This window comes from Talpa occidentalis, unplaced genomic scaffold, assembly GCF_014898055.3.
Source record: "Talpa occidentalis isolate TD23 unplaced genomic scaffold, MPIMG_talOcc4v2.1 talOcc4.4, whole genome shotgun sequence".
In the NCBI taxonomy this organism is placed as follows: domain Eukaryota; kingdom Metazoa; phylum Chordata; class Mammalia; order Eulipotyphla; family Talpidae; genus Talpa; species Talpa occidentalis.
The window spans coordinates 85,609,126-85,629,078 of NW_023604295.1; the positions used below are offsets into that span (position 1 = coordinate 85,609,126).

The following is a 19,953-nucleotide window of genomic DNA, read 5'->3' on the forward strand; positions in this document are numbered from 1 at the left end:
GGGACTTCAAATCCAAGGGCCCCTTTCATGTGGACTAGGATGCAAAGAGTCCTCTGGAGCTGTGCAATGTGTGGTTCGGCTTTGTCGTTATTAAACAACAAAGGAGGTTGGTGTAACTGCTAGTTGTAGGCAACACAGTAGAAAAGGTTAAGAGAGGGGCGCTGGAAAGAGACCGCCCAAGTTGGTGTTCAAATCTCAGTTTTGTCCCTTATTGCTACCTGAATAACCCTGGAAAATGAGTCATGTCCCCATTCTTTAGTTCTTCTCTCATCTATAATAAATGAGAGGAATAATACCTAATAGATGGCAGGGTTTAAGAATTAAGTGAATTACTACATGCAAAGTCATAGTTCCTGGACCTAAGAAAGTGCTCTGTGAATCCTAGTTTAAAAAAAAAAAAATGTGGGAAAAAGGAAATGAGTAAATACACTCCCCAAATGGGGGCTACTCTGTAAATATCACTAGTACATATTTCTACAGACTAGAACAAAATCTTAAATATAAACATGTTATCTCTGTCTTAAAATTATATCCTTTCTTTAGTCATGCAAATATATGAACCTTGAGATCAATGAAACACAATGAAATTTTAACCATACATTTGTTAATAGGCCACATCTATTAAACAGTAGTTGGGAAAGAAGATTGACTTACATGATTTAACTAAAATTAAATGCAACTAGAAGGGGAAATATTTTTAATGGTAAAAAAAGTCTTGGTCATGTCCTTGGTTAAGACACATGGTGTAAGAGAGGCATTCCCTTTGCCAGGAAATCAACATGAACAGCAATCAGGCGGAAAATGGTGTGGTGACTTGTATCTGAGACCTGAAGAGTTGTGCCCTGTGCCTCTGAATCACCTACAGTGTTGTAAATCAATGTAACCTCAAGGAAAAAAAAAAAAGACATCACTGCAGTGAAAAAAAAATATACTCAAACCAAGCTGCCCCTCACCGTAAGTTGACCCTTTTCCTCACAATAGCCTATCAGACCCACACTGCTGCCTATAGGAGTGGCTGCTTTTTAGTTTGTTCCTTGGAAGCACATGATCTGAGACTCAGAAAATAGTAAGTCTCATTTTCACCACTTAATTCATATAATGGTGGTAGAGGTCGCACCGGATTTTAAGTCTTCTTACTTCCTGTCCTGCAGCTCCAACTTAGGGCTGATCTATTCACTGGGGCATGTTGCTAGCACTGGGATGAGGCGTGACAGAATGGGTTCTTGGAGTGGAATCTGAGAGGTAGAATTAAAAAAAAAAAAAATGACATGAGACATGAAACTTGCAGGCAAGATTACTGGGGAAAAAGCATGATCCTGTCACGCTGTCTGTGACACTATAAGTTTTGATTTTCTGAGTCATTTTCAGGAAGGTAGGATGGTGCAATGGTAATAACAGTCACAGCCCCAGTGAGCAAGACACAGGAAGGATGATGCTGGCCTGAGACGTTGGGAGGCACCCAACCTCGCTCGTTTGAGGGTATGAGCGTAGCTGTTCTCTGAACTGTCCAGATTCATTTTTTTTAAAAAAAGGCACTTGCGGTTCTATAGGGGCTCCTCAAATGAAAAGAAACATTTCCAGTTCTGATGGAAGCAAAAGGAAGACATCATCAATTCAAGAAAAAGATTGGGCCTTTTCCAGGAAGAGCAGGCTTCAAATCAGATCCAAAGTAAAAACAGTCTGAACAAAAGCAAAGATGAAAATGGTAGTAAGGAAGACAGTGTGTGTTTGGAGAAGCTACCACTGTCTTGCTTGCTTGCTTGCTTATTTTGAGCCATTTGTTCTGGGACAGACAGGGGACTTACTGGAAAGCTGCTTCTGGAGCTGCCGCACCAGGGCGGCTGTCTGCTGCTGCTGCTGGGTCTGCTGCAGGCCTTGTCTGGGAAACTGCAATGGGGACAGGAGAAAGGATGGAGATCAGACAGGAATCGAGATGGAACCCCAGGGTCAGATAGTCTGAAGCGTACTTTAAATACTGCAAGATAAAAGTGTTCATGAATGAACTTTCATCTACACACTGGTGTACCTGGGGTACAATGTCTGAAGGGCCCGACTCACTCTTCAGGTGGTCTCTTAGAATTTATGTGAAGGGACTTGATGGAGTTCCCACTTCAGGGTGGCATGGCAGTTTGAAGAGACTGGCTATTTCACCTCCCCAGTTGGCAGATTAGGATCACGATATTACACACCATTTTCATTGACAAAATGAAAGCTCTCTGGTCAGAGGATTTGTTCAAGTACCACAGCCTTGTCTTGTGTGGAGAGAGACAAAGATCTGAGGAGGGAGAGCAGTCCTAGCTCCAGGACTCACTTGGGACGGTGCCTCCCCACTCGACAGAGGATGAGGATTGGCCTGTCTCTCTGTTACCATGGTATGGCCAGCACCAGGGTCAGGGTGGGTCCAGGGAGGCCCCAGGGGTGCCAGCTATAAGGAGGTGCTCATTTCTAGGGTCAATCGGAAGATCAGAACTCAGGCACAAGATGAGAGTGACATGGTGTGGTTCTATCCATTTAGCTGATATAAAAAAGTGTGGTAGTTCTCCCAGAGAAGAAAAAAAAATCAGTATTCTGTAGAAGCAAAAGTACTTTTGATTAAAATCATTGGTATTATGGATTTACTTTTTCCTTTAACCTTCAGATTTCAGACTGTTGCTCTTTTCCTTATTCCTTTCTCTTCCCCCTCCCCGCCTACTTTCACCCAGACTCATTCCCCACCCACTGGCTTCCCACCAGGCAGCTGTAGTGGGGGGCCAGGCCCCTTGTTTTCTGACATCTATCTGGGGAAGGACACACCCAAGATACTGCAGGGCAGAGTAGGGTGAAGATGAGAGGGGGAAGAGTCAAGTTTTGTCTTGTCTTTTTTTGGTCAGTTTCCTTTGTATTAGCTCTCTGGTGGGGCAGGGCGGGCATATCTCATTTTGGGAAGACCACAGCCCCTGCCAGTGACCCTATTTCTTTCCCTCTTCTTGCCCTATCAGGCCTCAGGATAGGAATTTCTTCCAGCCTGGGGTGATAAAACTCCCTTAGTTTCCCTTCACCCTTCCCATACGTCTGAAATTATCTTTTTTTAAAAATTCAGTTGTCCAATAGGAGTGAAACAACTATTTCCTTCTCAGAACTTGCCAAGATGGTTGAAAATAGCCCACGTTATCATTATGGATGCAAGATTTAGCAAGTGAAAATACAGAATGCCCACTTAAAAATAAAACAACAAATACTTAAGTATTTTTTTTTCCTTCTTCTAAGATTGTCCTAAATACTGTATGGGATGAGTATACTGCATTTAGTGTGTCCCATGCAATATTTGCTATATAAAAGAGTGACTCTGTCTGAAACTCAATAGTAATTGGGAGTCCTCTGTTTTATCTGGTGATCCAATTAGGTAGCAGGACCAGGTTGAACTGTTTTAAAACTGAATATTTACACAATGCCTGACTCAACTGCTTCCTTCCCATTAGACCATGAGTGACTTAAGAATTAACACTGGGCTTCTCTACTGATGAATTCCTAGTGTCCAGCAGTTCTTAGAACACAGTAAAAATTAACAAAATTACTAACTTTGAAAATTTCAATTTCTAAACCTTCCTAATAACAAGAAAGGTACAGTTTTCCCGATATGAAGTGGGAAAACGGTATCTTTCCATTTTTTAATTACCTAAATCAAAAGGAAAAAATAAAAACCCACCTATCACTGATACGGAGGAAAGTTTAGTAAAATAAGAAGTGCTTTACTTTTTTTTTTTTTTAAAGATATATTTATTTATTTATACAAGCACTAGGTACAGTCAGAAGTGCGGGAGGGTGAGAGAATTCACCAGAGCCAGAGTGGGGAACAGAACAGTCAGAATGACGAAATACACTGCTGAGGGGAGCAGCGGGCATGGCAGGAGAGGTCTGTTGCACCATGAGGGGCCCTCGCAGGAGGCCGGGGATCGAACCAGTGCAGCAGAGACTGCGGGCAGCTTCTCAGCCCAGCGCTCAACCTATGCGCCACCAGGGGAGGCCTGAAGTGCTTTACTTCTTTTCTACTTATTTCTGAGCTCATTTGCAAATATTACCTTATCTAACAAAATCCAATATGGTACTATGTGTTTATCAGTATTCTAGATTTTATACACACACACACACACAATAAATATATATTTTAATTCTGATTTAGATATATCTGTTTCAACCTCTTACTCAAAGTCCCTGGGAACAGATGTTTGGGATTCAGTGCATATTTATTATGAACCATTCAAATACAGTTGGCTTTTGCACAACACAGTTTTGTGAGTTTGTATCTGAATGTTCTATATTCACAGATTCAACCAACCAAGGATGTTGGTTGGCTGGCTATGTTATATGGGGATTTTCAACTTCATGTGGTGGGGCGAGAGTTGGGGGAGACAGAGAGCATCCCTAACCTATGTGTTATTCAAGGGTCAAATGTATACAGACAAAACAAGGTCTAGGGCAGTACTCCAGAAGCAAACACATTAAATTTCTGTAGCAAAACACAAAACTAGTCATAGCAGAGAGGCTAAATGAAAAGAACTTTTGTCTACCCAGGTCATCTTTTGTTGTTCAATGAGTTATAAATAAACTTTCCATTTTCAGAGATGTTTCAATTTTGGATATGAACGTAAGAGATTATGAACCTATACCACTACATTCTTATTACACAAAAAAGGAAAATGAACTTCCAGGAGTTAAGTCAGTTGCCCATGATATGTCTAAGGACTGGGGTTAGGATTTGTACCAAGATTTCTGAACCCAGAGTTTATTATCCTAACCACTATCTCCTGAACTGGAAATATTAGCTCCCAAATATTAATTTACTTAGAAATAATTCCAGATACTAAATGTCTGACTACAAAGAAGCCTAATCCTAAATTTTTATCTAATTAATATATTGAGGTACACTGCATAAATATCTAACTTTTAATTTATTCATTTAACAAATACTTAGCTGCTATCTTTTGCATTTAAAGTCAGCTCCAAATTGAATAATAAATGTTGTGGTGTTCTCCTCAAATTCTATATTTTGAGAAGCCTAGGAAGTAACTACCCAGAAAGCTTGCAAACATATGTGTGTGTGTGTGTGTGTGCGTGTGTGCGCGTGTGCATGTGCATGTGTACTAGCATGGGGTTTAGGGGGAATATTGATATGGTTAGGTATTCTGCTGGGTGACCTTATGCGGTAATATCCAGAGGAGGAGGAAGACCCTATTAAGATACTACACGGTCAAAAACATTCTCATAACAATACTAAGATTATTTTTTTCATTTTCTTCTCATAAATGTATAATATAGTTTTCCAAAGGTTATATATGATATTGCAATAAATGTATTAAAGAATTTTTTTAAAATATATATCTCATTCTTCTATTTTTATTTCAAAAACATACCCATTATTCATGAAAATATTTCTGTTAATATAATTTATTTTAGAATAAATTACTAAACAAAAATTTGTTAGTATTTGTTTTAATTTCTAATACAGTAAATTTTCATAGATACATAAAAGTTCACTGGGTCCATAAAGAGTTTTGAATGTGAACGGGTTCTGAGGCCAAGAAATTTGAGATCAGCTTCTTTCCTGAGGCTGACCAGAAGGAAGTAATGGAATATAGCTATATTCTACAATCTTCTCACTGTGGTGTTTTACCACATCTTTCTTTCAAAAACACCGATACTAATTTATCTTGCTTTTATGTGCGTATGTGTACAAGCAGGCAAGAGAGTCCATGTTCTCAAGCAGAATCACAAGGGAAAGAGAAGATACTGCCAAGTCAGGAAACTCGCTACTGAGCATTTCAAACCAAGTCGTAGAACTTGTACAAAACACTGGACACTGTGTGTGGATGAGGGAGCATAAAAATTATCAGGGAAAATTTAAAACACCCACCTTCCTGGATTAGAATTTCTGGGGCAAAAGTGCTGAAAATTTGTAATTTTAAATGATTCCCCCAGGTGGTCTGATACTTGGCTAAACTTCAGAATCATCACTGTAGAAGATGGAACTTTCAATTTACTAACACAGGTAATAGGTCAACTGAGTTTTACTAGAGGTCCTAAAACTCATAATTTGTGTTGTATTTAACCTCCTTGTTTAAATGTGTAAATTAAGAAGGAAAGGTTTTTGTGGATTATATCCATAGAAGAGATGATCATGGTTTCGCTTGCCGCTGTCAACATCTTTTGCAGATGTTAACCTCTCTTCCTAAAGTACTCTTGCATCTCTCTTCATCCTACCCTAAACATTTCTAAATCAGCTTATCCTTCAAAGATAAGCACCCCCTTATCACTTACTCTTTAAGGCATTTGAAGACTGCATCACTATTCCTTTATCCTTAGCACTATGTAGATTGTCAAACATGGTGTAGCAAGACAATTGCTTCTCTTTCTAGTGTTCCTGGAATTTGAGCTTTTTAGGAGCAAGAGCTGTGCTGTGTTCTGTGTTCCTGGGACAATCATAAGACAAAATACAGAGCTCAAAAATATCAGTCAGGTATAACTAACAGAGGCATAGAGCTAGTCCCCAGTAAACATCTCTGCTGAAAAAAAAAAACAGAAAATAACAACAACAAAAATATACTCTGATATTTTTTTCACTGATCCCTATATCACTATTTTTTTCTTTGCATGACCTTTTTATTGAGGTAGTGGTTTACAATATTGTATATGATTTAGGGGTATAGGTTCACACCCATTCAGATATATGTAATATACCTATCACCAAAGCACTGGGTCCCCTCTTCCTTTTGCTTCCAACTCCCAACCTTCCCTTTCGATTTGTCTTTCTCCTTTTGACTAATGTTGCTTAATATAATTCCTCCCAGTTCCATCCATGTTAGCAAATGGCAAGATTTCATTCTATTTCATACCATTACATAGCTGAACAGTTTTCCATTGTGCATATATACACATATTTATCCACTGATCTGTTGTTTAGCACTTACGTTATATCCATATTTAGCTATTATAAATTGTCCATATTTAGCTATTATAAATCATGCTACAATGAACACAGGGGTGTGTAAATCCATTTTGAATTGGTGTTTCTTCATTCCTCAGGTAGATACCTAGGGATGGGATATTTTGAGAAACCTACATACTGTTTTCCAGTCTAAATTCCTACCAACATGTATGCAAGTTCCTTCTTCTCCACATCCTCACTAAAACCTATTGTTTCTGGACTTTTTGATATGAGTTGTTCTCATGGACGTCAACCATTTCATTGTTGTTTTGATTTGCATTTTTCTGCTGGCAAGTGATGATGAAGTATTTTTCAAGTGCTTCTAGGTCATCTGTATATCTTCTTTGTGATGTGTCTATGTAGCTCTTCTGTCATTTTTTGTTCAATAAAAACTACAAGGCATTGTTAAAATGAATAGAAGAAGACACAAAGAAGTGGAAAGGTATTTCCTAGTTTATAGACTGAAAGAACTAATGTCGAAATGGCCATCTCATGCAAATCAACATACAGATGCTATGCGATCCCTATAAAAGTCATAATGTAAATCTTCAAAGAAACATATGAAAAATTACTGAAATTCATATGGCACCATAAAGGATCCTAAATAGCCAAAGCAATCTTGGGGTGTGGGGGAAGAAGCAGATGCATCACCCCCTCCAGACTTCAAGTTATGTCACAAAGCTACAGTAATCAAAATAGTATGGCCCTAGAATAAAAATAAATACATCTTCACAACAACAAATGGTCTCTTCACAACCAATGTGTTGGAAAAACTAGACAGTCATATGCAAAAGAATGAAACTAGACCACTATCTCCCAGCATACATAAAAATAACTGAAAATGGGTTAAAGACTTGTATATAAGACCTGAAATCATACAATATGGAAACAAACATAAGCAAAACACTTCACGACCAAGCCTTCATTGATGTCTTTGGGGACTTGACTACAATGGCAAGCAAAACAAAAACAAAAATAAGCAAATGTACTACATGAAACTAAAAGCTCTAGGAGAAAGAAACTATAATCAAAACAAAAAGACATCCTACCAAATGGGAAAAAATATTTACATAACATACATCCAGCAAGGGGTTAATATCCAAAATCTACGAAGTAGTCATACAACTCAAAAAGAAAACAAATTAACTACCATCCTGTTTACCATAACATGCTTATTAAAGAACATTTCATCTTTTTTCTCAATGACTAATGCAGAAAGCATCACTAGCTAGCAATTTATATTTAAATAAATGTTATTGAATTTTTCTTGTCTCAGAAAAGTTGAATTCTTTGGGTTTTCCTATCAGCACAGAAGCAGAAACTGACTGTTAAAATTCTGTGGGTGAATGACTGCCTCAGAATTGGTTAATCATCTTACCTTCTAACCTGTTTTTCTTTCCTTATGGAGTGTGTGTGTGTGTGTGTGTGTGTACTTCATTTGCTATTACATTCAACAAATGAAGTCACTCAATACTGGTTATCTAGATCCAGGCACCATTCTATCCTTCTGACAACTGCACCCTAAAACCTATGCCCCAGAGTTTTACTGGTCATTAAAAGGACAAAGCACCATTTTTTTTAAAAAAGGAAAAATTTATTAAATTATTTTATTATTTATTAAATTTATTTATTAAAATAAAGCAACATTTATTTTAAGCCTGCACTGCTAACTGAGAGAGTCTAGATAGTTTGTGTTTCTGTGATGAATATGGAACACAACCCTTCATGGTTACCAGCTTAATGGAACAGACCAAGGCACGGTAATGACCATCCACTAAAATTTACAGGGTACCTGGGCAGCAGCGCATGTCTCCACTCATGTAGTAATACACTTGGCGAGGACCAGCAGCTGAGGGATATCAGAGTATTTAGTATGCATTTATTTAATAGTTCACCAGAAATTTGCATGCAGTCTTTTTAAACATGCACAGTTTTTTGTTGAAGAAATAAGTTGTTTCTGCTTTATTATCCCATCTTCCTTTTATAAATATAGTTAGCCCTTGGACCACACAGGTGTGATGTGATAGGCTCACCTATCCTATCCACAGGTTCCATATTCAGAGTCAACCAATCTTGGATATCATTTGGTTGCATCCTGATCTGGAACCCAAGGATTGAGCTCACAACATAGGGGCGGGTGGAGAGACAGGGATGACACAAGTTAAACTTGAATTATTTATTTATTTATTTATTTTTTTGTGGGGCCCTTGCTGGTGGGTAGGGATCGAACTGGCGCTGCAGAGGCTATGGGCAGCCTCACAACCCAGCACTCAACCACTGTGCCACCAGGAGAGGCCCCTGAATTTTTGATTAATGAGGAATTGTGGCCCCTAATCCAAAATTGTTCAAAGGTCAACTGTATTACTTTTTCTTTCCCTTCAAAAAGAAAAAAAAAATCCAAATTCTTGTAAAAGAAGGCAATATGGCTCAATTAACTTCTCTGGATCTAATTTCTTCCACTTAAAAAGGAGACTATTATCTGGCTACTTCTGAATTTCAGAGGTTTTCTAAAAAAATTTCCAATTTTTCTGAAAGATACACTGAGTTTTTTGAGAAGCCTAAATGACAATTTCAAATGTGATATTTGACTAAAAGTTAATGTTACTGCTAAGTAACTCTTGGCTGCTATTAAGCATATTTTATAAGACACAGTCAATATTATATGACTCTGACACAAGTCCAATCAACTTTAAAAGTCAACTTTTTAAAGCTTTTTGAGCATGTTCTCCAGATCACTCCACCAGGAAAGCCTGAATTTAAGATAAAAGGAAATGATACAATAAGATGGTATAAACATATTTTCTTAAAAGCTGGAAGCAGATTTTAAGAGAAGATCAGCGCCTATTAACGTATTTAGGTAAGAGTTAAGTCAAAGCACTAAAAACTGAAACTTTTTTTAAAGCCCAGAACTATAATTCAGGCCAAAACTAGGGATGGCAAATATAACTTTCCAGATGCTCTTCCTTCACAGAAGTGACTTAAATAGGCAATGACAACACAGACACTGATATTAAGCCAACACCAGCTTTAAGTTGTAAACATGGGATTTCCTTACATATTCTAGCTCTTTTCACAGAAGAGCTTTCCCTGTTTTCTCATGATGTTTCAAAATAGTTTGTTTTGACACTTAGGTGTAGAGTAGTGTCTGACCTCTCTCGGTAGATATTGCCTATTATTGTCATAGAAGTTCCCATCTGATGTTGTTGACAAGGGAGTATCATCCAGGAGAAGAGTCAAAAAGCAGTGAATCAAATTCTAATGCCTCCCAAGGGCCACCAGATTCACCTCCCCCATTAACTTTCCAATCTCCTCATACTTTCTGTCATCTTTGCTATAGGTTAGGTTATTCCCCAAAGAAAATATGTTGGTTTCCTAACCCCCAGTACCTGAGAATGTATTTTGGCAACAGGGTCCTTACAGAGGAAGTAAAAAGTTAAAATAAGGATCATTAGGGTAGAACCTGATCCAATGATGACTGGTGTCCTTATGAAAATGGGAGATTTGAACATGAACACACACAAAGACAACACTATGAGAAGATGGAGGCAGCGAGGTGGGTATGCTTCTCTGAGTCCAGGAATACCAAGTATTGCCAGTAATCCACCAGAAACTGAGGAGAGAAACTAATTCTACTGACACTATGATCTTGGTGGACTTCTAGCCTCCAGAACTATGAGACGAAAAAATTTCTGTTGTTTAAATCACCTGGTTTGTGGTACTTTATTAGATTCTCTAGCAAACCAACACAACCCCTCTAGTTCTGCTACTACTTCCAGGAACAGTCCCTCTGTTCAGTCATTTCATAGGAGTCTAAGTCGTCGGTGGCTTGCTTGGTACTTCACTGGTTGCTCTATAATATCTGAGTGCTGATTTAGCACCCACTGCACTGAATTGTGCATGCCACCAGAGAGCAGTCCTCATCAAGGTGAGGTGGCTGTGTTAGCACCACCACTGCTTCCCTATGATTGCACAAACCAGAACCCTCAGTGAGTCAGAACTAGCTTCTCTGCAACAGCCAGGTCTGTCTTCAGCGAAGAAAGAAAGTATAAAGAACGTTGGCCAGTAACAAGATTAAGGTCTGCTGGAGATGTTTAAATAAATTTAAATAAATATATTTAAAGTACATGTAATACATCTTAGTGGAATAAGAAACAATGCCAAAAATTGAAAGTGCAAATCTTTTCTTAATATTGTTGAGACGTTATATTATCACTCTTCTGAAAATAGAATTAGAGGTAACTTTTTTCTTACACTTCTACTTTCTCTTATTGTGACAAGACCAAAAAGAGGAATAGACTATATATCAAAATACCCCTAGCAACAAACATTTTTGAAATTGGAAATGATCTAAATGTTTAACAGTTGGTGGGGTGGTTAAGCAAATAATAGCAAAGCAACACAACAGACTGACTTCACAGCTATTTAAAATGACAAATCTGTAGTATATACTGATAAAATTAAGGGTATATATAAACAAGAATGCAAAATAAAAGTGTGTTACAAAAAGAAATCTATGATCACTGACCATCCCTATAGTTTCTAATTCTGAAATTATCTGAAATCTGTCACTCTAAGTGAAATTTTAAATTTCCTAACCCTTTCTAGGACTTAAAAGACAGACAGACACAGACACACTGCACGCACGTGTGCACACACACACACATACATGAGTGTGTGCAATTTCTGCCTTTGTAAAAATGATTACTTTGTGATTACATTATTGTGCTAAAAACATCAAAGACTGTGCTTCACAAAAGGGCTTTTAAAAAGCTTCGCCTTAAAACGAAAAAGGTAAAAAGTCTACTGTGGATTTTATAATCATTAGGGTTGCTGTGAGTAAAAGTTCTGTTTCTCTGGAACTTTTCTAATGAACAAAATGAGGAAAATTATGTGTCATGTTCCGATTAACCTACCAAACCCCTGAGAAAGGCAGGGTTTTTTTTGTTTTTTAAAGATTTTTTATTTATTTATACAAGAACCGGGGTATAGGTCAGAGGCATGGGAGGGTGAGAGAATTCACCAGAGATAAGAGTGGGAAGCAGAACAGGCAGATGGACCAAAGACACTGCTGAGGGGAGCAGTGGGTGATACAGGAGAGGTCTGCCCCGCCATGTGGGTCTCTCCCTGGCCAGTCGGGAATCGAACCCACATCACTGAGGCTGAGGACAGCTTCCCAGCGCGTTGCTCAACCTGCTGCGCCACCGGGGTGGCTCCTGAGAGGGCAATTTTTTTTTTTAATATTTATTTATTTATACAAGCACTGGGTACAGTCAGAAGTGCTGGAGGGTGAGAGAATTCACCAGAGCCAGAGTGGGGAACAGAGCAGGCAGACTGAGGAAACACATTGCTGAGGGGAGCAGAGGGCGCAGCAGGAGAGGTCTGTGCGCCATGTGGGACCCTCGCCGGTGGCCAGGGATTGAACCGGCACTGCAGAGGCTGCAGGCAGCTTCGCAGCCCAGCGCTCAACCGCTGCACCACCTGGGGAGGCCCGAGATGGCAGTTTTAAACCAGTTTTAACGAGTGAATAAAATACAATCTTTTATGTCTTAGAAATCTAAATGATAGATATTATTTACATATAATAAATTCATTAAATCAAGCTGTTAGATGAGTAGAGATTAAATTCTCCTATGTTAGATACTTTTTAATTCTAATGGAACAGGGGGATGGAGTATCTCAATTCTGCCTAAGTTGATAAATTTAACCATTTGATAGAATCGAATGTTTATTTTTGTTATCCTATACAATTCATTGCCAAATTTAATCTAATTGATGCCACATCCAGCTATACATATTTGTTATTGATATCCATCTGTGTTCATGTAGTATGATTCTTTAAAAATAGAACTGATTTTATACCTTAATATTTTATGTATTTCCAACATATTATATCATAAACCAACAAAAATGATGGTTAATAACAGATGGGTGAAAGGCTTCCCCCCAAAGAAAATGTTAATGAAGATACTGTTAATGTTTGCTTAATTGCAGATGTCAATTAATATTATGTTTTTGTTGAAATTATTTACTATTTTACAAGGGTGTGTAACCACAAATCAAAGTCAACATTTGGAAAAAAAGAAATTTACATAGTTTTAGGATGGCAGTTACATATCTGTATGATTAAATATATAATTTTAAATATATAAAACAAATAGAAGAAAATACAAATTTAAATGTGTTGAATGCACGAATATATTCTTATTTGTGATCCTCGTGTGTGCATTTCAATATATATTTTTATATGACATTAAAAAACTGCTGAAAATGTGATCATACACTTATATATTCAAAATAACTGAAGCAGTTCTATTAAATGCTTTCTTTTTTGTTAAAGTAGACATGTATTATATACCCATTTCCTTATTAGTCATAGTTAGTCAAAGTAGACATGTATTATATACCCATTTCCTTATTAGTCATAGTTAGTCAAAGAAGTTATAATTCTCTAATGGGCTCTTTATAATTATTAGTCAAGTACTCATTTATAAATGTGTATTAAATCTCTGAAATAGTTTTATACTACTCTTCTTTACATAGTCCTCTGTTGCTAACATGAATATTACAGATTAACAAGTATCTTATAAATTAGAAGGAAAAGGTTGAGGTTTTGCCAGGTCGACATTTAATAATACAAACTAAATAATTTGCACTTCTGATTTATATCCTGGCTTTCTGTCAAAATACCACCATAATGTTTTGTTGTATATGGAAACAGATGATTAGGGTCACCCTAAGCTTTTTTTTTACTGCCTTGACATCATAATACACTTCATGGAAAGTGAATTTTGAAGTTGTCAAATTTAATCTAATCGATGCCATATCCAACTATAAAATATTGCATAATGTTTGGAGGAAGAATTTAAATTCTTCTCAGTCAAACAGTCAAATGTTAGGCTTCACATTTAAACATAACTTAGGTAGAGTCAGATAGACAAATGAAGAAGGAAGAGTTATTTCTTAGAGTGCTGTTAAATGTAGAAAAAAATGGCAGTTATTTAGCAAATTATCATTTTCCCACTACAATCATAAAAATGGACTTAAGCAAAAACAATTTAATAAATACTAACAATGATTGGTAAAGGTCTTATGAGTCAAAGAATAATTATTGTCTGAAAAAAGTGCCCAAATTACTCACTAATTACAAAGGATAATCAGTAACTTTATATCACAGAGATCTAGCAGGTATCACTTAAACAGAGACAGTAAAGTAAAATCACCAATAATGCATTGCTTAATGTGATACATGGAGATAAACACATCACTTCTGTATATTCCTACCAAAAATGCTTAAGAATCTAATCATGAGGAAGCCTCAAATAAATCAAACTGAGTAACACTCTACAAAATAAATATCCTATAAATTTCCAAAAGAGTCAATGCCATATAGACATAATAAATAGGCTGCAAATTGTTCCAAATTAAAGATGGATAAAAAGACATAAAAGATAAAGACATACAAAGTGTGATTGTAGACCAGGAAAAAAACTGCAGAAGCACAGTGTTGGTGCAATTGGCATAGTTCGCAAAAAAGGTTGCAGAATTGTATTAATGTTAAATTTTGATATTATTATATTATGCCAAGCTTTAGTAAGAAAATACTCTTGTTCTTGAAAAAATAACAAGTAAAATGGCATAAGTATGTAATTTACTTGTACAGATAATAGGTGAAATGTGTGTGTAAAGAGAATAACGCAAATGTTGAAAAATTAAGTTGGATGAAGGGCTTATAGCAATTTGTATTATTCTTACAAGTCTTCAGTGTGTTTGAAATAATTTGACAATAAAGAATTACGTATTTTTTCTTGGGTGGGACATTTAGAATCAGCTAGCAGTATCCCATCTGAAGGAGTCTTCCACAACATTTTTAGGTAATGCCCAGTCTCTACTAATACACTGCTGATGTTAAAGGAAGTGAGTATTTATATTGTTCCTGTACTTTAAAAAAGATTTTTTTGAAATGCATCATAATAAATTTTAAGACCCATGAGGAAAAAAAGGAATCCAAGTTACATCATGATAAAGAATTTCACTAAAAACAGAGATCAAACTGGTCAAGGCAGATGCTTGTACAACCCGCTAGAGCTGCCCTACCCCAAATGACCATGTTTCAGAAACAGTACTATTTGGGCATGATCATTCCTTTACCACCTACCTCTACCTTGATCTTCCTCATGTGCAACTACCACAGCTATGTTGTTCCTTCTCTAGCACAAGCTATGAAACCATTCATCTTTCAAAACATGTCCTGATAACCAGGATTTTCTAATGTATGGTTTATATGTGTAAGCCAGCTTGTTGTACGGAACACTCATACAACTCATATTACTGAGCTACCTACTTTATTTTTACACTATTTCTGATAATGACAAGTGTATATCTGGGTGGTAAGTATGTGACCACCGATGGTAATGATAAAATATTTCTTTAAAAAATACATTCAAATAAATAGGAAAAAAAGTCAATTTAAAGAAAAACAAGTAAGCACATAATAAAATGGAGATACGGTATTGCCAAAGGCTACTATAAGTTACTGAGGTATAGAAAATGTTGATTTATGGTATGCACATAACCTTTCAAATTTTGATTTAAAAAGCTAGAGAAATGAACTATACAATTATAAATTACATGAAAATTCTTGCAGCAAAGGCTAAATGGTTGAAATCAAAGTTTCTTTTACATCAGAAAAGATTATTTTAGAAAGCATTCATGTTTTTATCTTATTGTAAAAAATTCAATGTAAGATAATCTATATGTAATAAAACCTCCTTATATATTATGATCATTTAATATTGTTTCCAAAAAAATTTAGTGTCTTGAATATAAATATTTTAGTCCATGGAAATGTCTAAAAATTGAAGAGGAAAAATGGTGAAAGCTACTGCACCCCAAGTATTTATACCTTTCTATGAAAAAAAAATATAGTCATTATACAGTAACACAATCCTACCCTGATATAATTCTAGGGAAAAACTGCTAGGGTATATCTAGACTATTTGGACTCTTAACAATCTTATGGGATAAGAAAAATGCAACCACTTTGAAGAAGAAACCCACACGTCTGGCTCCAAAATTCCAAGTCTTACCAAAGGCTGCTGGGGCTGCATTGCTTGAAGACCAAGGCTTTGACTCTGGGGCTGTGAGGACTGCTGGGGCTGCTGGGGCTGCTGGGGTTGTGGGGGCTGTGGGGGCTGCTGGGCTTGCTGCATCGATAAAGAGAGAAAAAGGAATATACACTTATAAGTAGGGGCTGAATACATTCCAATATCCCAATATGCCTTTTATCTAACAATCTTTTGAAATAAAAATAATATACTCTTGCCTTCTCCACCTTTGCCTTATCAAACATTGTTTTTCTTTTGAGGGAAAGGAAGGAATCTGCTTGTCTATGAGGACTTCTTGGACCCCAGGACACTCTTCCTTCAGTAATCAGTGTTCATTGTCTATACCACCTTCAATATCCATGGACATCTTTTGTAATTACTGTTTTAATTCATTTCAAATCATGCTCTATTCTTTATCTTTGATCTTACACTGCCAGATTAGACTTGGACTGCTCTGTAGCTATCTTTTAATTCCTTAGGACATATGGAGAAAATCTTTATTTTTCTTAAAGGAAGATGTTGATGAGGAAAAGGAAGAACAACAGGAAGAGGAGATGAAGGAGGAAGAACAGGTGGAGGTGGAGTAGCTATTCTTGAAGAACTCCTGAAGATTAGATTTTTTTTTAAAGGAAGATGTAGATGTGAGAAGTTCTGGTATGAATTATCAGTCAAAACACATGGCCCTCGGAAAATACTTCTACATCACTGAAGAAACACAAACTAGGTGTGACACAGAAGGGAAACCATCAGGTAGTTTTCTCAATGACCTGTACAATTTCCTCCACCCAAACACTTCAACTTCCTAACAATGACAGACTTCTATCCAAATGGCATTTTCTAATTTGATTTGCCTACCATTCACCAATCTATTTGTCTTCTTTAAGGTCAAGTAATAGAAGAGCTATTCCTAGGTGGCATTTATCACAATATTCATGAATGTGGAATACTAGCAGAAGTATTGGGAAGGTGTAATCAATCCCAAAATAAGCAATATAAGTTGAACCAGAAACACAGTGGTTGAGATATGAAACCAATTCTCCATTTGGGTCTCTACCAAAAAAAAAAAAATCAACTCAACTTCAAAGTTATGAATTTGTGTTGTTATGGAGGCAATTAATCACCAAAAAAGGAGTAGGCACAATCCTGATGCAGGAGACAATTGCTTTGTTTTTATTTTTTAATCTCCAGGGGATTGTGTTGGTAAAGAAAAAATTACCAGAAAGACAATATTATGCTACTTGATATAAATAGGACATATTAACAAATAAGGAAGGTTTTTAAACTTTATAGCTTTAAAAAACAAATACAGGAAGTAGTAAATTAACAAATAATGTAATGACTTTCTTTAGTGTTTTGGAATTGAGAAATTTTAAAATAGAGAGAAATACAAAGTCTTAAAACCTTTTGAAAACATATCCTTAGAATTCAGGAAAAACTGTTTTGATTTAAGAAAATATTAGTATTAACAGCCATATTAATGATCATCTTAATAAGTAGTATTATCAAGTAAGTATTTCACTCACATTTTCTTATTTAATTCTCACTACACATTCAAGAAGTAGTTACTATAATTATTTCCATTTTACTTATGACAAAACTGAGGACTGGAGGGGTTTTTACACATTGGAGATAGTAAATGGGACCATATTCAACCCAAACCAACTATTGTATTTTATTTGATTTTGTGATATGACTTTTTTTCATTTTAAGTTAAAAATTGGGATCCTACAATGACATCCTACAACTAAAGGGTCCTACAACTAATGGCATCCTACAACAATCTTCTAATTGTAAAGACTAGTTCTACCAGGATTTGTGTTGGTTTTTGCCTATCCCCTAGGGCACTGCCAGGCCAGAATTTGTTTTATCATACTGACTCAGACCTCAAACCCACGGAAGCTCGTGATTTAAATTTTCAGGGCAGATGTATTTTTCTTCCCTCCAGTTAAGTGTCCATGTTGAGACATGCAAGTTCCTTTACTGCCCACTCCTGCATGACTGGTTTATTTCTCACTGACTTCACACTACGAGCATAGCCCTTGGGTACCTCAGCAATATTAGACTCCCATTTGTGGTAGTTTTATTTCTTCTTTCTTCATAATAATATAATGACAGTTCATCTCAAGTTGGACTGCAAATAAAATTATAGTCCACTGTACATATTTATCAGGCAATATCCTATGCAAAAATATAGGACAAGTTGTTAATAATGAAGACAAGTAGAACAGGTAAATGTGATAGCCTGTATTTCCCACACAGGGAAGTTAGGAACAACAATGTGTCAAGAGGTGGAAACTTTGATCCAAGAAACTCAAGTATTTATGCCAAATAAGTGAAAGATACCTCTCTGGATTCTAACAGATGAAATGAAATATCCTATTGAAATACCCTACCTATGTAATTCTAACTTTACAGCCTAAACAGACCAGAGGTGTAGAAACTTTTTGGATTACAGAACCTTATAGGAATGTGGTAAAAGCTCTGGACAGCTCAATTTTGGGTGTGATTTTTTAAATCTATATGAGAAATTTTTGCATTCAAATTGCATGACCTCTAGTTAATTAATGACTCAGTAAGCTGAAGCTTACATTATTAAATTAACTCTCCAGCTACCTTCTGATCCTCTGTGAAATGGAAAAAGGATGCTTTGCAAAATGTACTTTCTGCCTGTGACCTGGTAGATGCAGAGACAAAGGAAGATACTAGCTAAGTTGGAAATAAATTGCACCAATTTAGCACTTAGGGTTTCTTGGAAGTGGGCAATTAAATTTGGAAAAGTCTGTTATTTTTTATGACTCCTGAGGACATATCATGCCTTGCCCTCACTTCCCCTGTCACATACCTGGAGGAGCCTCTGCTGCTGTCGAACCTGTGGCTGCCTGGGCCTCATAGGTTCCTGAGATAGAGGCACCGAGGGAAGGCTGGGATGCGCGGAAGTCAACACTGCCTCAATTCCTCCACCCACCAGAGGGTTCTGCTGAAGGGACTGATGGTTCAGTCTGGTGAAGAGTAACATAGTTCGTTTTGAGGTCCAAGTGTACTGTCAATTTTTAATCACTCATATATTACACACTTTCACAAAGAAATTATTGTGGTCATGAGATACCATCTCACACCTGTGAGAATGGTCCATATCAAAAAGACCAAGAATAAGTGCTGGTGAGGATGTAGAGAAAAGGGACCCTCCTACACTGCTGGTGGGGATGAAAACTGAAGGGGTCTTAAAACATTAGACATGGATCCGCCATTTGACCCAATAATTCCACTCCTAAGTGTCTCCCTAAAATATTCAAAAACACTCATTTAAAAGAAAACATATACTCATATACTCCCATGTTTATTGCAACACTATTTAGCACTACAGCTAAATTATGGAAATAACCTAAATGCCCCAGAACAGATGAGTGGATCAAGAAGATGTGATATTTATATATACGCAATAGAATGAATCAAAAAAAGATACTCATGCCATTTGCGGCAACATGGATGGAGGTGGAAGGTATAATACTAAGTGGAATAAGTCGGAAGGAGAAAGATAAATACCAGATGGTGTATGTACAATAGAAAGTAACTAAGTTAGTAGTCAGATAAAGACAAGCTGAAAAACAAACCCTTGATAGCTGACTACAGAACTGAAGCACCAAGAGTTGGAGGTGGTGGGGGAGGGGTGAGAACAAAGAGGAAAAGAAGTGCAGTGGGCCGTGGTGGTGGAAAATGGAGGAGTGGGTGGTGGGTGCACTGTGGTGGTAATACTTGATGGACTATCCAATATTATTTCAATTAAAAATAAAAATCCTGGGGCTATAATGCATAGTATAGTGACTACAGTTGACAACACTGTTTTGTATATTTAAAAGTTACTAAGAGAGTAGATCTTAAAAGTTATCA

The 19,953-nt window shown here is 36.7% G+C and overlaps 1 protein-coding gene across 1 annotated transcript in view; it reads right to left on the bottom strand.

The window, feature by feature from the left end:
• MED12L (mediator complex subunit 12L) overlaps positions 1-19,953 on the bottom strand; it is a 374,036-nt gene that overhangs the window by 5,435 nt on the left and 348,648 nt on the right. The window contains 3 exon segments of the mRNA XM_037526655.2: positions 1,806-1,887; positions 16,048-16,164; positions 18,908-19,064. Coding sequence (XP_037382552.2) covers positions 1,806-1,887; positions 16,048-16,164; positions 18,908-19,064 — 356 coding nt within the window.